Genomic DNA, 21750 nt, shown 5'->3' on the forward strand with positions numbered 1-21750 from the left:
AATTCGTTCACATTGCTTACTAATCTAAATACTTATTTTCTTCACCTCTCCTCTTCTTAACAATGTAATAATATTACACATAAAGTAAGGTTTCTGTGGCATGAAACTGTAATCCATTTCAATTTCATTTGCACAGATACCAAATCAAAAGATCTCCTAATCTCACCAGGTATGGTGAGATAGAGTCAATAAATGCTTTTGTTGCTTATTTAAATTTTGCATTTCATTTGAAGATTTTTAGCTTTATTATATTAAAATAAACTGCTTCCTATTTCCTACACTGGCACAGATTGGATAAAGTGACTGACCACATAGAATGGATAACTGAAAAGAGCAAGCTTTGCCCTCTCTTGCTGAACTATTTCTGCCCTTAAAAAAAAAAAGAATGTGGTTGCACCTTCCCTTGCTTTCCCATAGTGCCCCTTGTGCCTGCATCTGCCTGCCCAGAATAGTCTCTGCACTGAAGATTTCTTAGTGGAAAGATCTGAAGTGTGCATCCTTCCAACTTTCGTACTGAGATTCTCCCTGAAAATTCTGCCTCTGATAGAACTGCCTTTTTCTTGGGTTGCCTTTGAAAGCCTCTCTCTGCCTAGCCATAAATACAAATAGGAAGAGAGAGGGGCGGGGTTTCTGCACATCTGCCAAATGCAAGTCCTGCACTTTCAGCTGCCAGCATTCCACCTAAAATCTGCACAAAACTGGGAACAAACATTTATTTAACAAACAAGTTCATCGCAGAGAAAAACCCATCAGCCTTAAATCTTTTGCAGTTGCTGTCCAACAAGAACAGCAGGCTTCAAGCCAGTGCTGGATAACTTTCAGATCAGCTCTTGCTCTAATGGGCTCTCATCTTGGTTTTCACAGCAGAGGATCCCTATGAGGCTGAAAAATGGCTGTGAGTGATCTTAGTTTTGTGTTTTTATGGCTTTTTTTTTTTTCTCTCTCTCTCTCTCTTTATCTTCTATTTTCTTCTCAAAGTTGTTTTCCATGCTCCTACTAAATTTATGACTAGTCTGTCTAGGTCAAATTGAAGAGGTTTCTGTTAGTGCCTGAGATGGAAAGATATATTTTCAGAGAGAAAAATCAGAAGCAAACGATTTCTTGGCTAAGGAGCATAAGTACAGTGAACCGTGACTGTCCTCTGCCTGGGCTCAGTTCCACCAAAGGCAGGTTGCATAACTACTGCATTCAGTACTAGCATGATGGCTCCTTTGGAAATGAAGACTTGTAGTAGTATGAAAGAAAAACGTATTCAACTGATGCTTTTCTGTCAGTGTCTCCTTTCCTGCGTGCCTAGATTAGGACTGACCACAGCCTTCTAACACATTTCAAATGCCATCAGAAGAGCAACAAAGGGGTTAGAGCTGCCTGTTGCACCTAAAAACTCCACTATTAAAGCTTTTTTTCACTCTCCCTCAGACTGCTTGCTCTTCTTTTACAGAAAGCCTCCCATTTATCAATTGCACTTGGTCCATCATCTCTCCCTAAAAAGGACTGAGTAGCAATCTATTTTGTGATTTTTCAGCCATCAGATTTGTCTCAGTACTTTTTCAATTCTGACAGTTCTCTGTATGAATTTGAAGAAGCATATTTTGTTTGCTCAGCATCCCTTTGAAAGGGTGTTCCTTTCTGTAGCTGCACTTTGTCTAAATTGGAGATGCTAACAGCACAAATCTGTTGTAGTTTACACTGAAAGAATAAATCCCCATTTACGCTTTGGAGATAGACCTGAATATACCAAGATTAATACCAAAAAACTGATTACTAAATGATGCGGTCTTCCTGCAGTCAAGCAAATACTTAGCCATTTTTCTTGCCTAATTCATAGAGTATCCTTTTTTTTTTTTTTTTTTTTTTTTAAGCTTCTAAGAAAAGTACTGTTGATAATTTTGACTATTTTCTTTCTTTCCACTTCTATTCTGGTTAACAAGTTAGCCTGTGCTCAGTCTGTTCCTATGCATAAAAAAAATGAAGTATTTCAGAAAGCATGCTTCTCCAACTCTTAGGTCATTGTTTCTCAATTATATTATTTAAATACAAGTTATTGATTGTTACAACATTCTCATAAACCTTCTTATTTTATAGATACCAGCCATGAAAGTACTTCAGTAACAAGATACATGGCAGATCTGTGTGACATTTTTCTGGACCTCGGTAGCCACTACATTCTGCATTTCATTAAATGTAATGCAGAGAAGATATGTGTTCAAATGTACTCTGATGAACACATTTTCTAGGTCTCATATAGCAGAGATTTTGTAACTGTGCTATTTATCCTAGAAAGGCTGTCTTAGTGCTACTGCTCACTAGTTTAAACTGATCTCCAAAAGAGCCTCTCCAGACAGCATCCTCTTTCAACATCCTACCTTTTAAGAAGCATACACAAAGTATAAAAAAAACTACATGCATGGGAAGCTCTGTTTTTCAAAGTGCACACACATCTGCAGTGCTTATCTTCCCGACAGTGGACAACTATAACACTCTGCACCCAGTTATAGCTGCTATTTTTAAGCCTTTAATTAAAGCAGCATGCCAGCAATATGGTAGATATTTACTGAAACACAGTACAAACACACACCACAGGCACCACCAAATTAAAAACACTAAGTGCCTACTTTATTTGGCACCATCTGACCTGAACAAATATCTGCTCCAAAAATCTTTACTTAGTTCTCTAATCACAATGCAGTAGCAAGCATTCATGCAGCTCTCAAGTAAACTGTATTAAAAGGAAAACTAAAACATACAAGAAACAGAGAGAGTAAAAATATGTTCTCTATGACTACATAGCAATAAAGGATCATTTAATTGATTTTGAAAAGCAGGTAGTCAGGCATCAGATAAAGTAGATATATTTGACAACTAAGTAGTGAGTTAGTCATCTAACATTCTGCTCTTTTAAATAGGATGACCAAAAGATCTTGAAGAGCTTTCTGTGTAGATGAACACGCCAGTAAATACATGTTACATGTCAGAATGCTAAACTTACGGATTAAAACTGGCATTTATGATATAACTATTACTGGCCCAAGCTTTGTACATGTTTTTGCCAAAACACACAATGGAATTGAAGGTATATGCTATACCAATACAGCCCGCTAGAGGTCTGGTTACACAAAGTAGTTTAGAATATACTTAGGAGTAACATAATGCAGCATTACTGGAATCATCTGGATTGCCACCTATACCACGAAGTTCTCTAGTATTTTTGATTAGAAGAAAAACAAACAAACAATTTAATAATATGGCAGTTAGCTTACTGAGATTTAAAACAGACTCCAGGATAATAACAACTGTTCCAGTAATGCTTCAAGTAGATAGATTAGATTATTAGACCAGAGATATTTTCCTTAATAGAATACTGTGGTTTAATGACCACTTGCTGTGATGCTTGAGAATAATAAAAAATGGCAAGCTGAACTAGATACGATTTTCCATCCCACTTCTTTTCTACTCACTGTATCTAAAACAGGATCTCTTAGTATCACACATCTGATCATACCTCAGAACTCCATCAGAATCTTGTAACCAACATAGAAACCAAGAAAAATATAGGCAAATATTATACAGATAGAGGTATATATAATACCACTGCCTTGAAAAAAATAGAAAAACTCCATGTCGACGCAGATAACCTCTAACAGCACATTGTGAATGCCTTAGATTAGTTATCAAACATTTGATTTTGTGGACATGTCATGTCCAAAGACAAAAAAAAAAGATATTTCATGAATGCCTCTACTCTGTGAAGTAGCAAGGCTTAGCATAATACTGCTGTCTGTCTGCCTTCTACTCATGTATAGGAAGAAGACCCTTAACTGATCTGAATGCTTCAAATTAAGCTGTATATGGATTATTTCATGGACTGACACAAGGAGTTCCAGAATTAAAGTCATCCTAAAGTATATAACCCAAAGCCACGGGATTAAACTGCTTTTATTGTGCTTTTCTGCTTCACTAGTTCCAGATGTTTAACTCATCTTCCACTGCATTTGTAAGTAAGGTGGCATAAGGGAACTGCACACAGAACACAGCTCTCTGGATTATGTACTAAGAAAAATCAGTATTCCCAGAAGACTGAAAATACATTGTTTTACTGGTTCTCACCTCCTCAACCATGTGCTTAACTTTCTTCTGTTGGCAGTGGACCATATCATCCAGATGCTTTATTCTCTCCCTTAGGCTAGCTGCTACCTCCTCCAAATGCTGTGACCTAGCAAAAGATGGAAGAGTTAAACATATAAGTGAGAAGGTATGCAGCATAAGCAAAACAAGAATAAACTGCCACAATCTCACCACAAATCAAGAACATCAGGTCCAGAGGCAGGCAAGTCAAATTCCACTGGCAGATGTGTATTTTATTTGTCTAAAGTACATTTTAATGGTAGTCTTGTAGTCTAAGTAGCTGTCTACACCCAAGTTCACTCACCTTTCTCTGACATTCTGGCACGCTTACTCAGAGCCCAAAGTGCTGACAGTTAAGCATTATGATAAAGCTCATCTTCTTGAGACATCTGTTTTCCCTTGAAGTAAAAGGCATTTAGACAACTAGATCTTTATCACCTGAAAGACACATTTATCCTGCCTTATAATCGCCTGCAAACCTTTTGGAAATATAAACTAAATAGAATCCAAGGAAGCACAACTGTAGCTTTCCTTTTAAGTGCTCTCCTATTACAGGGCAGCTGTGAATTGAGTACTTGGCATAGTTGCCAACAGTAGCGGAAAGCTAACTGGAGTAGAAATAAGTCGTCAACAGTCAGCAAGAGTTGCTGTGGATGTTTTAAGTTTGTATCTATGGCCCTGTAGAGAGATTCTGATTTTCTTCAAAGCCATTTATCACACAAATACAACACCCTTTGAACTCCTACCAAAAGCTGAAACAGGAGGGAATATTTAAGATACTATTGGCCATGACCTCCTCCATTTTTATCTGAATATACAGTTCTCAAAATTCCTAAATAAGAGCAACTTGTGGCTTGCAAAATAAGCTTCTGTACTCCTAAGTTCAGGACTGGACAAGATTTGAGAAGTGGAGGAGGGGAATCAAACAAAAAGAATTTTTTTAATCTTGCTCTGCGCACAGCAGAAGAAACTGCTGAAGCTGCAAACAGAACAACCATTTTAAGGAAAAGCAGCAGATGGCAAACTGTATGACATGATTCTATTGAATGTCTGAATTGTATGCTGTTTCCCCTCCATAAAAAGCTTCTCTTAACAGTTCTCTATGGACTGTAACCACAGTACTTGGACAAGGACTCAAAAATCAAGGCATTTCTGCAAGTTTTTTAGTCATGCATGTTAAGGTCTCACAAAGCCGCAGCTTACATTTTGATAACGACTGTAACACACATCTTGCCTCACTAAAAGATTCAAAATTTTAAGTACTACAAGTAATGGAGAAACAGAATAGCTAATGTTCCTCAGGTGGAGATCAAGTGTCATGGCAGTTACACATGGGTAAAGAGAATTTAAGAACAGGTCTCATCATGGGAATGCAGATTCACTGATGCATTGCATAGATTGCAATCATATGCTTGCTCAGTCTGCACTGCACAAATTCCTGTTTTTCCTTTACCCTTTTTACTGCAGCATAACTTTTCATGCTGAGTGGGTAGAGCAGGATTCACTGAAGTGGGAAGAGTATCAGTTACACAGTGGTAAAGGAAAGAAGGCAATCATTTTTCATCTCCGTATTCTATGTTGCGTGGAACATCCATACACTTTAAAATGTTATTTTAACAGACTGACATGAAAAGCCATTATTTCCCTGAAACCAATATGGAGGTAACAGATCAAAGCAACTAGGCAATAAGGTGCTCTGGGCAGGAACTTCCTCTTGTGTTTGTGCTTCATATAGAAGAGTAGGATGCCAAAACTTTAAAACAAAGTTTCTAGGTCCCCAGAAATATCAACAGTAATCAAGTACAATTGTTCATTCTCTGCTTATAAATCATTTCTACCCCTAGTGTCCTATAAACATTTGAGAGTGATAGATGTAATTCTCACTCCAATGGTAGTTATGCTACCATGGTGCTGGATAGATTTCTCTTGAAACTAATTCTGGCTTTGCATTAAACTTTCTTTTGCCTACTTGTGGTGCTGCGCTGGTCTCAAAGAGGTAACAGTGGATGCACACACCACCCTTAGGCAGAAGCAGCACACCCAGGTGCCACCACACCATTAGCTCTTCCTTCTTTGCCTCATGCTTTCCAGAACAACCATTCACAGAGGTCTCACTGCCAACAACATCACTCTCACTTTCCTCAAATAACTTCACAACCTATTTCTGCACTGTGGTGCTACATGACAGATTTTTCCCACACCTTCATTTTGTTCATGTGCATATGTTCCCCACATTTGTAGACCTGCTCCTCCAAACTTCAAACATATTCCCTGTTCTTCTTTTACACAAAAGATAAGTTGGCAGTCGGATGCAAAACTCTTGCTCTCTTCATGAGTTCATCTTATCAAAGATGAACTTTTATTTTATCCTACAGCTTATTTTTTCCTATAGCATAATATTGATACAGAATATATTTTCTTTTAAAACTGTATTGAACAAGCTAGAAGGTGATGACCAAAGTGTTAGTAGTTAGCATTATACTACAATAAATTTAGAAAGCAGATTTAAGAAAAATGCAATCTATTAAATACGTTACGTTGCACCTAAAACGTATTCTGCGTGTTTGCAAACAACTTTTCAGGACAAGTGTATGGATGTGATTTATTGCAAAAACTAATCCTCTTCATATTTTTATATCTGAACAAAGAACTTATTATCAGATGGACAATGTCTCCTAAATTGCAGATTTCAAGTTAGGAAAACAAAATTCAGACATCCAAAAATAAACCAACCAACTCAACAACCCATAAAGTTATCTATCAATACCACTGAACAAATAAGACATATCTCACCTCTCACTGTCAGAGTTGCTTTCAGATTTTGCTCCAGATAGCTGTATTTCATTTAGTTCCAGTTGTTTTTGCAGCTGGTGACGTTCCTAAACAAGAAATGCAATAGCCTCCCTCAGTTTTCCATATGTCAAAATGTAAAGACTTCACTAAGCATATTTCATTGCAATTCAAAAGATCATTTGTGAAATGAAAGTAGAAAGTAATTAAACAAATTTACAGCTGTTACAGAGGATTCATGCATCTCCTATATCTGAGGACCACAGAATTAAATAATAAAATCAAATTCGAGCTATTCTTTGAAATAAGATCAGAATTTTCAACAAGATGTACAGTGATATTTGAAACTGACATATTTGAATGAAGAGATGAATCACCACAATCTTTAACTACATAACTGTCATATTTTCCATGTTATCCTACCAGAAAGATTTTTCAGTTCAAGGCAGAGATACAGACTATTACTCTATTTCTCCCCTCCAAAAATGTCCTTTTTCAGGCATCCACAAACAAAGTGCTCATGAAGATCTGTGAGAACTTGGGAACTGAATGAACACAAATTAATAGAGGAATCTGCTATCCAGTTTAATAGGAATTTGACAGACCCATTCAGTTTTACTCTGCAAATATCAAGTAGATGAGAGCAAATTAAATAACTAAAGGAAAGAAAGTCATCTGTACTGCAAGAACGGTATTAGAATCCTTTATTCATCGCATAATACTTACAAGTGATAGGCTGCAGCCCAGACAAAGTTAACGGAGCTGCTAAAGTGGCCTGTTAAGCTGACATGATTCCTCAGAGTAATCTTTAATTCTACTAATAAGGCTTGTAAGTGTTAGACAAAAGAGGCTCAATATAAATGCACATCAGACTAACCAGTTAAGCCAACAAGATTAGCTATTAAAAATACATTCCTCAGCAGTAGCAAATATTTAGTATACTGACGTCTATACTGAAGTTGATGAAAAAAACATTTCACTTGTAAAACAGAAGATTACATTCTCTTTTCTTACTAGAATTTCCCAGTACATTCTCTGTTTCTGTATTCTAGATAGCAAGACCCAGATCTCTAAAGATAATGAGATGTCTGCTATTTAATTAAATGGGAGACTCCAAAGTATATCCTAGAGTACTGAAGGCTTTTAAAAGGGCTGCTCTCATCCCTTTTAGCGTGACACCATACAGTCTAAGGATTAAACAATAACATTCATTCTTAGTTCAGTGAATGATACTAGAAAATGAAGAAGAAATTTCACTGTAACTTCCAGAGACGGAGGATATATAAAGCAGTTTCAGATATTTGAGAAGGTCTAACAGATGCGATTGAGATAAAAAATACCACACAGGAAAAGGTATTGTGATACTCACACATATAATAATGCATTGGAATAATAATCATCTGAATACTACCGTAAATTTTGACCTGGAGCAAAATCCATAGAAGAGAAGGAAGGGTGGGAAATAAAAAGAAACAATACAAAAGTGCTGAAACTAGTTTTATGGTAGTGCTGCCAGTGTAGCAAGAAATAAATGTCTCAAAGCATTTCTGCTTTCAGAGATTTAGAAGGCAATCATCAAAGAAACAGTTCTCAATTACATTTTAGTAGGGATTATTGAACTAGGGGGAGAAATATTTTTTTAATACTGTCAGAAAAGGAAGCAGCTAGATTTTAGATTGAAAAGCATTTTACTCAATCTTTTCTTCCCTTCCCAAAATATTCTGAGACATTATCAAAATGAGTTAGAAATCCACGTGGAAAATGAAGTGGCTGCTACATATCCACAAAGAAAATTCAGAACCTTTCAGTCTGAAGCCTTCAGTTTAGCATTGCATTCAATTGAGGAGAAATTTGGAGATGTGATTCCAATCAGAACTATAAATAGTTTAATAACAAGGTCTATATTTCACTAAAATACATTTAAGTGGCCCTACCAACAACATTTCTGTGAGCTTTTGGGTCATTTATGATTAATTCATTAGGCTTGGGAAACCACGTACACTGCAGGAAGACAAAACAGTTTTTTAAAATGATGGTTTACTACATAAAGCAGTTCTGACTGTAATCATCAAAAAAGTAGAATCACTTAGTCACAGCGTCTCCTTGATAATCCAGGTGTATTTATTTCTATGGATGCAATAACAGAAGTGGTAAATCAATGAGTAAGGTACTGAGCAACAGGCAACTAAAAAATAAATAAAATTCCCTTCAGGTACTTCTGCATTGTCTTTAAATATGACTAACTCTCATACCTCTTCCATGCGTTCAATCAACCGATCCAGCTCACCAATTCTCTGGTCTTTCTCCTTTATACTTGTTTCTGTAATCTGCATCTTCTTATTTGACTCCTCAATTGCCTTCAGAAGCCGATTGGTTTCCTCCTTCACATAAGAACATTTACAGTCACAACAACATACAGTACATTAATTAAATTAGGCTGTAGAACCAGGACAGCAGTTTATAAGCAAAGCTCAAAGCTTTTCACTACACTTGCCCAGAAATCTGGAAGAGTTGTGATCCCAAATGTGTAAAGAACAAAAGATCTGGGGCATTTTGAAGCACAGAGGTATTGTAAAGTATCACTATGAAAGTGTGAGAAAAACACCATTTCTCAGATATTTGTTCTTCCTCCTGAGTATGCAGTGAAGTAACAGCATGAGAAAATATGCTATTCCAATTGACAGCTTTTATCCCATTCAGCTGTGTACTTTCCTCACATATAAAACAATAGGAATAGAAACAGGCTAGGGAATCTACCTTCCATCTCAGTCATCTGTCTTTAGCAGATAGAAGAACATGACAAACTGTTCAAAAAAAAGGTTTTACTTGTGGGTGACTGAGACAAGGAGACTGGAAGAGTTACTATCTAACGAATGTCCAGAGAAATTTTACCTCCCTTCCCCTCTTAAAATACCACTAAAATTGGACAAAATTTCAAATTTTGAAGCCTATATTATCATTACTGCTGTTATGTTTGAACACACATTTTTTCTCAGCCCTACAACCCCAATAGCTTTGAAAACTTTGTAATGGTGGTTTGACTAGTCACAAAGAAGCAGATGCACACTCTGGACTACTAGGTGACTGAAAAATGACACCCAAGCTGAGCACCACTTTTACAGACCAAATGTACATACTAGGAGGATTTCCTTCTCAGCTTTATGTTTCTGCTCCTCTTCTCTCATTTTTTCCTCATATTGATTATACAGTTTCCTCGTCATCTCTCTCATGACTTCAGCATTGGCTTCTTGTGATGATTCCACCTACAACAGGAGAAGGGATGAAAGTCACAGTTGACCTATCAGTCAATAGAGCACAGAAGTCTGCAGGAGAAATGAAACTCGCATGATATGAAAATAACACCTTGAATTTCAGCTCCATCTTGCAATAAATTTGACATAATTGAAGCAGATTTTCATCTGTGTCAAGATCATTTACAACACTGCCAATGTAGAACTCATTCAAATTTGTAGAAGTTACTATTTCATCAAGTTTCACGGTGCCTGAATTTAACCAACCATTGCTTCTGCAGGACCAGGCCATGACTCCTTACTGAGCCCTTCCATAACAGTGTCTGAGTCACTTGGAGACTCCTGCCATTTTACAGAAGTGTATTTTAGAGAGAATAGATTTAGCTCCTGTTTCTAGATGACCATGAACTCTTAAAGCAGTGATTACCTTATGTTGAATCTAATTTATGTGTTGTTAACCAGAAGACACAGCTGCACTCTCCTCTCTTTTTTCATGTACTGCTCTTTGTGCAAGCACAACAAACAGGGTGAACACAGAAAAGCTCATCAGAGAACAAGCCACGCTGAAAATTAATAGACCCAGGGGTTGGATATGGTTAATTTTTAACCATAGGACGAGCAACTCTACTACTGCAACAAGGAAGAGGGCAAGAATGGCAATTCAGAGACAGGATTTCCCCCTTAGGGTGGTTCAAAACACTCACTAAAACACACCCTCAGTCATTAAACGCCAGATAGGACATTTGCAGCTTAAATTCATTTACTGTGTAAGCTGCAGTAAAAGCAAAGTAGAACAGCTTATCCAGGACTTAGGTGTCTTACTAGAGATGCTATAACTCAGAGAAGGTCATACTAACATGCTGTGGGAGCTACAGCAGGGAGAAGAATGAAATGATCCCTGCTGATCACACAACTACAAAATACCTGGTTCTGATTTCAAGGTATTGTTTGTGTGGTGTTTTTGTATTTTGTTTTTTTCTTCACTTCAAGGACTGAAGGGTTTATTAAACCCTTGTGTTTATTTTGCATGGTAGGAACAAGTGTCCTACTGCCCTGTAGGATAATAAAGCATATTTCATCCCTTGCAAAGGGACTAAGCTCTGAAGGATTACAATTGTACTGCAATTTCCCCCTGGGCACCTCACCCAAACAGAAACAGAGGTAGTAATTTGCATTTTTTGATAGGTACTACTTATACAGCCTCTAAAGTTTCATTATGAAAGGAAACTAGAAAATGAATTGGAAGTTTAAATAAGCTAATCTTATTAACCATCCGTCATTAAGCATAAATGCAGATCACCAGAGAGCCAAAAAGAAACATCTTCTCTGAACAAATTATACATGAGTAAACCAGAGATAAAAAGGTTTACAGAAGAGGTGCTTTTCTTTCATTTAAAGGAGATTAAAGGAACACTTTTGGCAGAGAAGGAGATGAGGGAAGAAAATGGACAAGATTTCTGCCACATAAAACTATATTTTGCATTTATTCCTCTGTATTTCTCTGAAAGAAATAGCTTAGTTGTTTTCCCAAAAAACTTGCTGTTACAGTACATATCAACTGACTGTACAGTCACAAAACTTAGGACATTACCTAAAAATTTGACAATACCATGTAAACAAGCTCAATATCAAGGCATTCTTATGGCACTGTACAAAGTTATAAAATCTCTTAACTTACATCAGTGGACATTGATTACTACGTAACAGTTTGAACTTCCACCTGACAACATGCCCAGGTAGTAACCCCATGTTATGAGGAGTCTGACTGTTGCCAGCTGAGATTCTTTGTTATCAAAACAGAATTAGTTCACAGGAAAACAATAGCTCAAGGGAATGAGCGAGGCATGATGGATGAATAATCCTTTACAAATAGAGCTAAGGAATTCATCTAATATACTCCTAATGCTCTTACTGTGCTTAGGGGGGATTATATACTGTACCTTTAATTTCAGTAACTGATTTTCAATTTGTGCTGTTTCCAGTTGTTTTTGCTTCTCTCTCAGCTTTTCCATAGATTGCTCATGTGTGTGTTTTAAATTCCTTATTTGTTCCCTTATATCAGTGTTCTCCAAAGTAACATCCACCAAAGTTTTCTGAAACAAAGAGGCAAAACACATATTAAGATTCACAAGTAATTCAGTGAGCTAACATAGTCAAGAGAGTGTGGAACAGAAAAAACAAACAAACAAACAAAAACATTTAAGGGAATCCTGCTTTGTCAATGTAGTATGAACAGTTTTGCAAGTTTTAACATTTAAAATTCCGTTTTTTTGTTGTATTTGGTTTGCTAGAGCGTTTTTCCATGAGGAACATACTCATTGAAATCAAGTCCTGGAACACTACAAAAAGAGGAAGGATTAAGGATTCATTTAGGTACAAATATTACTCCCAGTAATCTTCCTTTCTTCTCTCCAATGGCCATACATATAAAACACACTAAAGTGAGAAAAACTATGACATAAAAGAAAACAGGAACTTTTCGAGTTCAGATACATGGGAATTTGGAATCCTTTAAAACAGAAAATACATTCCCACAGTCTCCCTCCCCCAAAATTTCACAAGTATGTAAAGCCTCACAGGTGTTTAGCATCCACACATGCCACTTCCATTTCTATTAAATAGCAAATGTAGGAGCCTGGAGGTGCTCTGTTTTGCACAACACAGAACAAATCACATTTTCACCTTAAGATATTTTGTAGAGACATGACTAGTGGCATTAGTCTGCAGCAGATCAGTATCTCTTGATTGTACAGTCTTTTAATATCTGTTACAAAACAGTTGCTGTATTTTTTTTTCCTTAGTTTCACAAATTAGCTGCCTCAGATATCCAAGACAATACTTTATGGGCTTGTTTAGTGTTAGAAACTATTTTTGTTATTCATGTTTAACATACGCTTTTAAATCCATGTCAGAAAAGGAAGTTGTCAGCTGTGAAACAGCTGTTAAAATGTACCTGCAAGTCTATTGATGCTGATGTCAAGGAGCTGTTCATTTCACTAAAGCTATCTAAGGCTGCAGCCTGCACTCGCACATGATTCTCTAAGGATTCCTGATGAGCATTTGTCACCTGAGCAGGAAAAAAAAAGAAGTTTTATATAGAATAATGATCAAGTTTACCTATTCTCTCAAAGGGACCTACAGAATAGATAGATCCCATGGCTAATTTTCACAGCACTAGGATGCTTAAAACATATAGGCCCCAAACCCCTGTACCTCAAAAGCAAACAAACAAAATATATAATTCAAATATGCTAACAGAAATGAAGTGAAAGTGTCTGCCTGCTGTTGAACAGTAATCAGCGTAAAACCTTTTCTGAAAGGACAAGAGGACATTTGAGAAATGTCTATTCAGAAAGCTTATATACACAGAGTGGGTAGGCTGCTGGTGAAAATCAGAAGAATGCAAGAAATGAAGATATCTAGAAAGGTTTGGGTGAATGGTAGAATAGCCTTAATTGAGAAGGAAGTGACTAACTGAATATGTAAAGAGGCAACATCAAGAGAACCAAAGGATGAAGCAATACGAAGCAGGCAGGAGAAGTCAGCAGAGAACTATACTGTGTGAAGATCTGTCTTCTTTTGTTGTGCACACACATACACACACTTGCATGCTTAAAAACTTGAGGAAATAAAAGCATAAAATGACACCCTCTAAGAGGTGACAGAAACCCAAACTGTATAAATGATCAGGAATAAAGAAGAAAAATTTTACTAAAGGAAGCCAGCCCAACTTGGATTTATGTCAGGGACCAGACAGATGCATTTCTTGTTAAAGCATAAGAGCACCAGTGATCAATACGAAGATCAATTAGTGTTTAGTAACAAAGTTATAAATAGATTAGGTCAGCGCAGGGAGCAGAAGCTATGTAGTTACTGCTAATTCTATACAAATGTGTGCTCAGTTAAAAACAAATAAAAACAGAAATGCTTTGGATAAATTAAAAGTTACAAGATAAGAACTTGTGTGAAGAAACTTACTGCCAGGGGTAGAGTATTTGAAGTACAAACTTCAAACTAACTTAATGAACAAAAAGTAGTCCTGGAAATTGATGGGAAAAAAAAGCATAGTGATTCAAAGCTGAAGCTAGGAGTAGAGAAAGGATTTTAAATAGGATCCTCAAACAGCATGGAAGGTGGCAGTCATGTAGAAAACAAACAAAAAACGAACAAATTTTAAAAAGCATATGTTATTAGATAGAAGAACACCTGTGCATTTTTCAGGCACTCTCAATTATTAAGAAAGTGTGTGTGTGTGTAAGGGGGGATGTCTCAGTGTGTCATTAACTTCAGAAAGAATCCTCCATAAACTGTTTACTTGCTTCAGAATTAGAGATTCTGTCAGAGGTGGTCAGAAACTATTAAGAGATTTTCAGACTCATGCAGGATTTCTACTGGTCAAGTGGAGGATCTGGAAGCATAGAATACCATCATTGCTGTTCAGTAAGAATCAGCCAGAAAGAAGGCAAAGTGGCACTCTAAGCCAGCGTTTGCCTACATGGTACTGGATGGGGGCTGCATATAGTCAGCATCACGAAGACTATTTAATTCATATCATAAAAATTCAGTTCTTCCCTCCCTCCTCTCAAGCTGGGGAGATTTTTTTTTTTATTTTTAAATTTTTATACTATTTGACATGTGTTCTGATCTTTATATATAAATACAGCACACAGGGAACTGACAGTCTCCAAATGAGGAGGTAAGAAAAGCACAAGTCAGAGTTCCCAGATCCTTGAAGTTAGAATATATTTAATTACCAAAGCTTCCTCTGAACCAAAGCTGTGAATAACAATACTGAATATAAAATACACAGCAGGTTGTCAGTGATTTGTTGGACCAAAGAACTCAGCAGTTTACGATGAATGGTATTTCTACAGACTGCAGCAGCTCTTACTGAAAAAGCACAAAGAAAGAGAGTTCATCAAATGACCACCAAAAGGTTCCATTAAGAACCACAAGGTAAGTCATTTTAGGACTGTCATGCATTAAAGAATACTGCTACTTCTTTTATTATCATATTTAAGCAATATAGTCAGTAAAACAGAGCAGTCTGTTGAAACTACAACTTTAAGTTGCACAGGTGACTCCTAATTATATAATCAATATTTTTTTCATTTCATGTGGCAGCTTACTTCTACAAAGATCTCCAGTAATACCCAGATTGTCTAGAATGAACACGCACCCAGGCAATGTTGTCAGGGTTATCTTTCATTTCCAATAACCAGGCAACTAATTCCATATACAAAGGCATCCCTGTCCTACTTTACCTTTCTGGAGGGAAAAGGTAAATAGAAAGTACAGGGACAGTTATTGTCATATGCTTTCCCTACAAGTGAATGCATACTTACTTTCAGTTCATTCGTAAGCTGCTGTATTTTTCGTTTCATTTCATCATACTCCCCATACATTTTCTTTCTTACTTTTTCCAGAGTTGCTCTCACCTGGTGTTAGAAAAATCACATGCCTTTATCAACCAGACTTATTGATGACACTGTTTATACTGGGACACAGTATTTTCTTCCTGTATTCTTTATCGTTCCTTTTAGAATTGCCCATTATTAATCAACCTTTTTGTCAACAGTAGTTCATTCTTAAGACAAGAACTTAAGTCTTAAGAACTGTCCACACAGGAATGATCTAAACAAAAATCTGAGCAATTCTAAAATTCTCTGTACACTTGAACACTAGTAAATTAATAATTCAAATAACAAATTTCAATTAAATTATCCAGAAGACTAACCTATTTTGTTTACTAATGGAATTAAAATTAACTTGAACGTACAATATTTTCTTTCTAAGAAGAGCATCCACGTATGGATTTCATATATGTTAATTCTATTACAGCGTTTAATTAAGTTTTTACCGAGTGTTCTTTGAAAATAAACCCTTTAGCTTCACTGAATTTGGACTTTTAGACTCATATCTAGCTAAACAATATATTAGCATAAATTTACCACTGTAATTACAAATCTGAAGAATAGAGTACCCAATCTGATTTTGTTTAATTACTATGGATGTAAGTCATACTTTGCCTTTCTAAAAAAAATAAATAAATAAAAGAAAGGAAAAAAGAAAAAAAAAAGTATGTTTGAAGCCAGCTTGGGTTTGCATGCCATTGAGAAACATGCAAAGAACCAAATTTTCTCAAGAGCACACATTGTAAACACTCGTTAAATGTTTGCCTATAGTTTATCATCCTGATACGTAGTTCAAATTCTTTCTCTTCCCCTCCCCTCAGCTGAACACATGCCAGTTGCAGATTATCTAGGGCATTCAGCTTACCTTGCATCTGCATAACTGAAGTGGGGCTTGGGAAGAAACAAGGGGAAAGCAGTAAAAGGGGGAAGTTTCTGGGAGCTCTGCAGTATATGCAGTCCCAGAAAGAGGACGCTGGCCACCAAACCTACACAAGGAGTGGGCACAAGCCTACCCCAGACTGCATATTTCCTGTAGGATGAGAAACACGGAAGGAAGCTGACTCCTGCAATTCTGAAGGAAGCACTCCTCATCCTGTCTCTACCCACACACATGCACCTGCCCACACACACACTGGCAAGGTGCAAGTTTGACATCAGTACAGGAAAAAGAAGCATCAGCAGTTCAGAACATGGCCTTCCATTTCTGGGCTAAGTCAGCATATATGTGGCACAAGCTGAGGGCTCTGCTTTTAAAGATGAAACTTACCCGGCAGGCCAATGTTCAAAACTAGCATAGCTGATTCACAGCCTACACTTCTTCAAAGGTTTTACCCATTTTTTTCTGAAAGAATTGGTACCCGAGACCCAGTGCAAGACATGGTATCACTCTGGCCTGACATTTCCCACTCTGCCTCAAGCCAACAGAGAACAGAGAAGTGCAGGGAGGTGCTCCCAGTTCAAGCAACCTGAATCAGGTACCAGAAGCAGTGCAGCCTAAGGAGCTGCATTGTGTTGTGTACCAATTCATTCATTCCCTGACAGCACTTCAGATAAACTACACAGGCCAGAAAACAGTAGCTCACGTTCCTTGCCTGCATAGCACTAGCAACATGCCCTAAATGGTGAGTGCAGGTACTGGAGAGTGTTAAACACTGGGAGCTTGAAATCTGTGAGTAATAAAGGAGAAAAACAAGTACTGATAGCTGGAGACCAGGCAGATGCTAAAAGCACATATAATTACAGTCTCTTAAGACTGCTGGCTTGATGCAGTGTTCCTCCCTTTTATATCAACACAGTTCTCCTGCACTTGAATCATTGTGAGATGATAACCATTGACCAATAACTTCCTGGGTGGCAAAGGAGGATGGAAAGAGGTCAAATTATTCACTCTGGGCTAATTAGAAGGTTATTGCCAAAGCCTGAGAGACAAGGACTGACAGGCAAAGAGATGGTGGGTCTCAAGCACAAAAATGAGCAGCATCAGAAATTCATTTTTTTCTTTCAGTACAGTTTCTGCCAATTATGCTAAATGAGCATGCACAAAAAGTAGTACAAAGTCATCTTATTAGGCTGACTATTTTAAGGCTGTCCCAAAACATACCCAAGTGATTTTACTATATCACCTAATTCGGGAGCCTTTTCAAAACTGTGATGGAGGAAGGGGAAGCAGAAGGTAAGAGAGAGTTCATCCTTTCAGGTGTCTGCTCACAAAGTTTATCCTGCATGACATTTGAAATTAGAAAGGCTTCAGGATGGGAACCTCAAGATCAGTTAGGCAGCTCGCTTGTCCAGCTGTATCCCCCCCCCCCACCACACACACACAGTCACTAAGCATTATGGAGTGTCACCTGGCACAGAGGATGCGAGTTTCAACCACATAGCTTCTAGGTACTTAAATGTTTTCAACTCAAGAAATAACAAGGCAAACCATTAGCTTCAGAGTGGGTTCTCTATTCAAATTTGGGGTTACTTGGTGTGATATCAGTCATCCCACATACACTTGCAGCTCTACAGAAATACATGGAAGGGATATCTGACAAATTCTGAAGGCGAAAGCATAACTCACTTCTTTAATGTAATTCATCTCCTCTTTCAGCTGATCAGCTGACCAGCCATAAACCACCATTTCCCTCTTATGGTTGTTGTCAGTCCGGTGCACAACGCCATATACCATTCCATGAGAGAGCTTCCCCGGAGACATGCCATTTGGTACATGGTAGAGCTCCTTAAAAACAAATCATAATTGATTTTCAAGCAAGTTCTAGAACAATTTAAAAATTAAATAAAGGCAGTAACATAAGACAAGCAACTATAGTGAAAGCTATACCTAAGTATACCTAAGAACACTTCATATTTTGGGATGATCAATGATTAGTTTATAATCAGTTTAGATGTCAATTTTTCACTAGCTTTAATGGAAATGGTATGTGTACAGCCAAGAGCCACAGATGAGATTACTGCAAGGAGAGAGACGTGAGAGAGAAAGTTCTTCGGGCTTATATGGTACTTTTCTGCATTCTTCCAGAGGACTGTCTGCTTTTACAGTTCCCTTTCCCTCTTGCAAACACAAAAATTCCTCCATCCTGCCTCTTGCAAAGTCCATGCTGTGCAAAACACCAAAATTCACAAGTTTAATCTAAATATTTAGACAGTTCTCAGAAGAAAATGAAACTGAAACTTCAAAGCTCTACAAGAGAGTTCAGAAAATATCATTTTATCTTGTAGATAAACAATCTATAATTTTAGTTTTCATTTTAGGCTAAACACCTCCAAAACAATCAAAGATCCATTTCAGTCTGTAATTACCTTATAGAACATGTAGAACTGATGTTGTAAGTCAAAGCAATGCTATGAAACAGCATTCATGTGAGTGTTTCAGTGTTATGAACTATTATAGGAGGTCTTGAGAGGAAATTAAAACGGCAGCTTTAAAGTGCTTGTGTATGATATTTTAGTGATCTGCAGAAATCTGTAAAAACATATTTGTAATAAACTTATGTCTTATTTTAAGGTGCTCTTTGCAACAGACTCCACTTAATCATCTTGTCAATATGCCTTGTAAGAAAAATATTTATGCAAACAGTAGGAATCATTGCCCTCAATATATAAATAACTGCAAGGTCAGATGTAGCCACCCACACTGACTACTCACCTGACCTCCCTTCTGATAAACGGAATTATCTGAAGTGAATCAGACTCCAGAATTACTAATTTATATTCCTGATTACAAAGAATATAAGCAATTATCTCAGACAGATGTCCACGTTATGACTTTCAAAATGAGAAAAAAATAAACATCTAACTTTGAATATCTGCAAACTGAGAACCAAAAATGAAAAATTCTTTGTGAACATGAAGTTAGAAATAAAAACAGCTGTTACTGCATAGTTTTGTGCGTTGCCTTTCTTTTAAAAGCCAGCAATGGGGACAAATCACTCACACGTAACTTCACTGAACTTCCTTTTGCACACCAAGTTTACCAGGATGTCAATAGATATGAGAATATTTACAACGTGGGCTTTTGAAAATGTTTGAGTTTGTTCTGTTATTCAGTAACGACACAGTATGGAAACTCACAGACTTTTGAGACTCTTTAGTAAATCAGTAGTCTAAACAGTATTTAAATACTCTCCTGGATACCAAACAGAGGTAGAGAGAGATTAAACTTATTATTTTGTATCCACATGCAACTCTATCCCAGTAAGTCTCCAGTTCTTACCATGACAGGGTGATGGTAGTAACTGCAGTCTAATGCAAATATCTCTTTCTGTTTTTAGCAGCCAAACTAACACAACTACAATGACAACATAAGAATAAATATTTCTTTGGGTAGGGTGCAAATGAACAGGATAATCTATTTGTATTAAAAGCAATGGGAAAAAAAAGGAAATCTGTTGTATATAGTATAGAATAAAATAAAGTTGTGTCCCTCCTGTATTGGCATTGACTGATTTTCTCAACACTGAAATGCCTTTACTGTATCATTACTGGCTGAAGCTCCGTGTGCACGCAGGGCCGGGAGGGGAATAATCCTGGAGTAGACACCTGATAAAGACAGTTTCAACCATTTAATAGAAAGACACTGGTCAACTAGCCCTGTCTATACCAGATATTATTTTGCACGTTGAAAGCACGATATGTAGGGCTTTGTATCCTGATGACCAAAAGTTACATAATTATGATTTGTTTGTTTTTCTCTTCTCTTCCCATGCATACAAAAATCCTACACCTGATTATTTGAGAATAAATACAGGAACTACAGGGGGATATGACTCAAAACTTTTCTGTTTACTTCCAGGGTTGTACAGTTGCTTTGGTTGTTTCCTTTCAGCTCCTCCCCTGCATCTGGATGAAGAGATTAAATACAAGTTTCCATCTTCCAGATAACAAGATGAATAATCGCTTTGATTGTTTAGAGGTTACTAAGGCCCCAGACATTGAATTCATAAATCTATAACCTTTACCCACTCTAATTCATATTTTATGAGGCGAACAGCTGAATACTAGTAACTACTAAGATTCTTCGTGCCTCTGAAACATTAGCAGAATTGTTTAAAGTTCTGTTCTCAGAATTCTGTATGAAGATTATGATCGAGTTCCTTATTTTTAGAACATTACAAACATATTTCTAAGGAATGCTTTGAAAGACTCTTCCCTCTCTAGCAAAGGAAGATAGATTCAGACCACTAGGTTTGCAGCAGGAGAATCAATCATCCATGACACTTAAATATTTCACAGATGAACAGATTTAAATTTACATCATAATAGGCACATAATGAGCATCATAAGTATGCACAAAGCCAGACTGGTCACACTTCTCCAGCAGTGATGACACAATTGTCTGTCATCTATATTTGCACAAGCCTCCCAAGATTTCTTTGTCACTTCTCCTTCAGAAGATTAAAAGAATCTCCATCATCTGCTGAGAGTTCTAGTTCTGCCATGTGCTACTTACAATACAGGACACTGCTTTTACTTCTCATTGTTTTGCTGTGTCCCCCATATATATCCACTCTCATAATTCAATTTTCTGACAAGATTCTCACCCCTCTCCTTTCTGAGGCATCCCAGTGATGATAATAGAATAGGTAAATACTATAAAAATAACCAGAAGAGTAGGTGAAGCTGGAAGGTTTCTTTAGATTAGTCAACCATTGCTTTTAAGGTCAAAATACCAGCGAAGTCTAGAGCATTTTTTCACTCCCCAGCCTCCTATGCACTTCCAGCACTGGAACAATACCTTTTCCAAGTGCAATTTTTGCTGCAAAATTTTCTTGAAACCCCTTCTCTGAAAAGGCTGACTAACCTCAAGAAACTCATGAATATTTCTTTGTGGTTGTAATCAGTTATATGATAACTCAAGTTAACCACAACAACACATTATGCTTATGTATATGAAGGCAGCTTCCAGGAACATGCTTTGTCTAAGTAGTAGAAACAGTCATGTTGCAGTTGGTGTGATCACACAACATATTCTAAAGTAAGGCAGTCTGTGTTTACTTAATTAATAAATATTTAATACAGAAGCCGACACCCCAAGGTTGCAAAAGTCTTAATAATTGCCATGCATCCTGTTTATATCTGTCCAAGTAAGTAGCACAAGCAACATGTAAAGCCAGTATAAACTTTGAAACAAGTACAAACTCACATTTAAATGTGATTTGTGAGCT

At 37.0% G+C, this 21750-nt stretch overlaps 1 protein-coding gene across 7 annotated transcripts in view; it reads right to left on the reverse strand.

Moving 5' to 3' along the window:
• MYZAP (myocardial zonula adherens protein) overlaps nt 1–21750 on the reverse strand; it is a 72761-nt gene that overhangs the window by 19141 nt on the left and 31870 nt on the right. For all 7 annotated transcript variants that reach the window (XM_015278918.4, XM_025154014.3, XM_046899317.1 and 4 more), the window contains 8 exons: nt 18147–18305; nt 15512–15604; nt 13120–13233; nt 12107–12259; nt 10053–10178; nt 9168–9296; nt 6919–7004; nt 4108–4213 (listed from right to left, as the gene is read on the reverse strand). In XM_015278918.4, coding sequence (XP_015134404.2) covers nt 4108–4213; nt 6919–7004; nt 9168–9296; nt 10053–10178; nt 12107–12259; nt 13120–13233; nt 15512–15604; nt 18147–18305 — 966 coding nt within the window. The remainder of the gene's footprint in view (nt 1–4107; nt 4214–6918; nt 7005–9167; nt 9297–10052; nt 10179–12106; nt 12260–13119; nt 13234–15511; nt 15605–18146; nt 18306–21750) is intronic.

The sequence above is a fragment of the Gallus gallus genome, chromosome 10 (assembly GCF_016699485.2).
Source record: "Gallus gallus isolate bGalGal1 chromosome 10, bGalGal1.mat.broiler.GRCg7b, whole genome shotgun sequence".
NCBI lineage: Eukaryota > Metazoa > Chordata > Aves > Galliformes > Phasianidae > Gallus > Gallus gallus.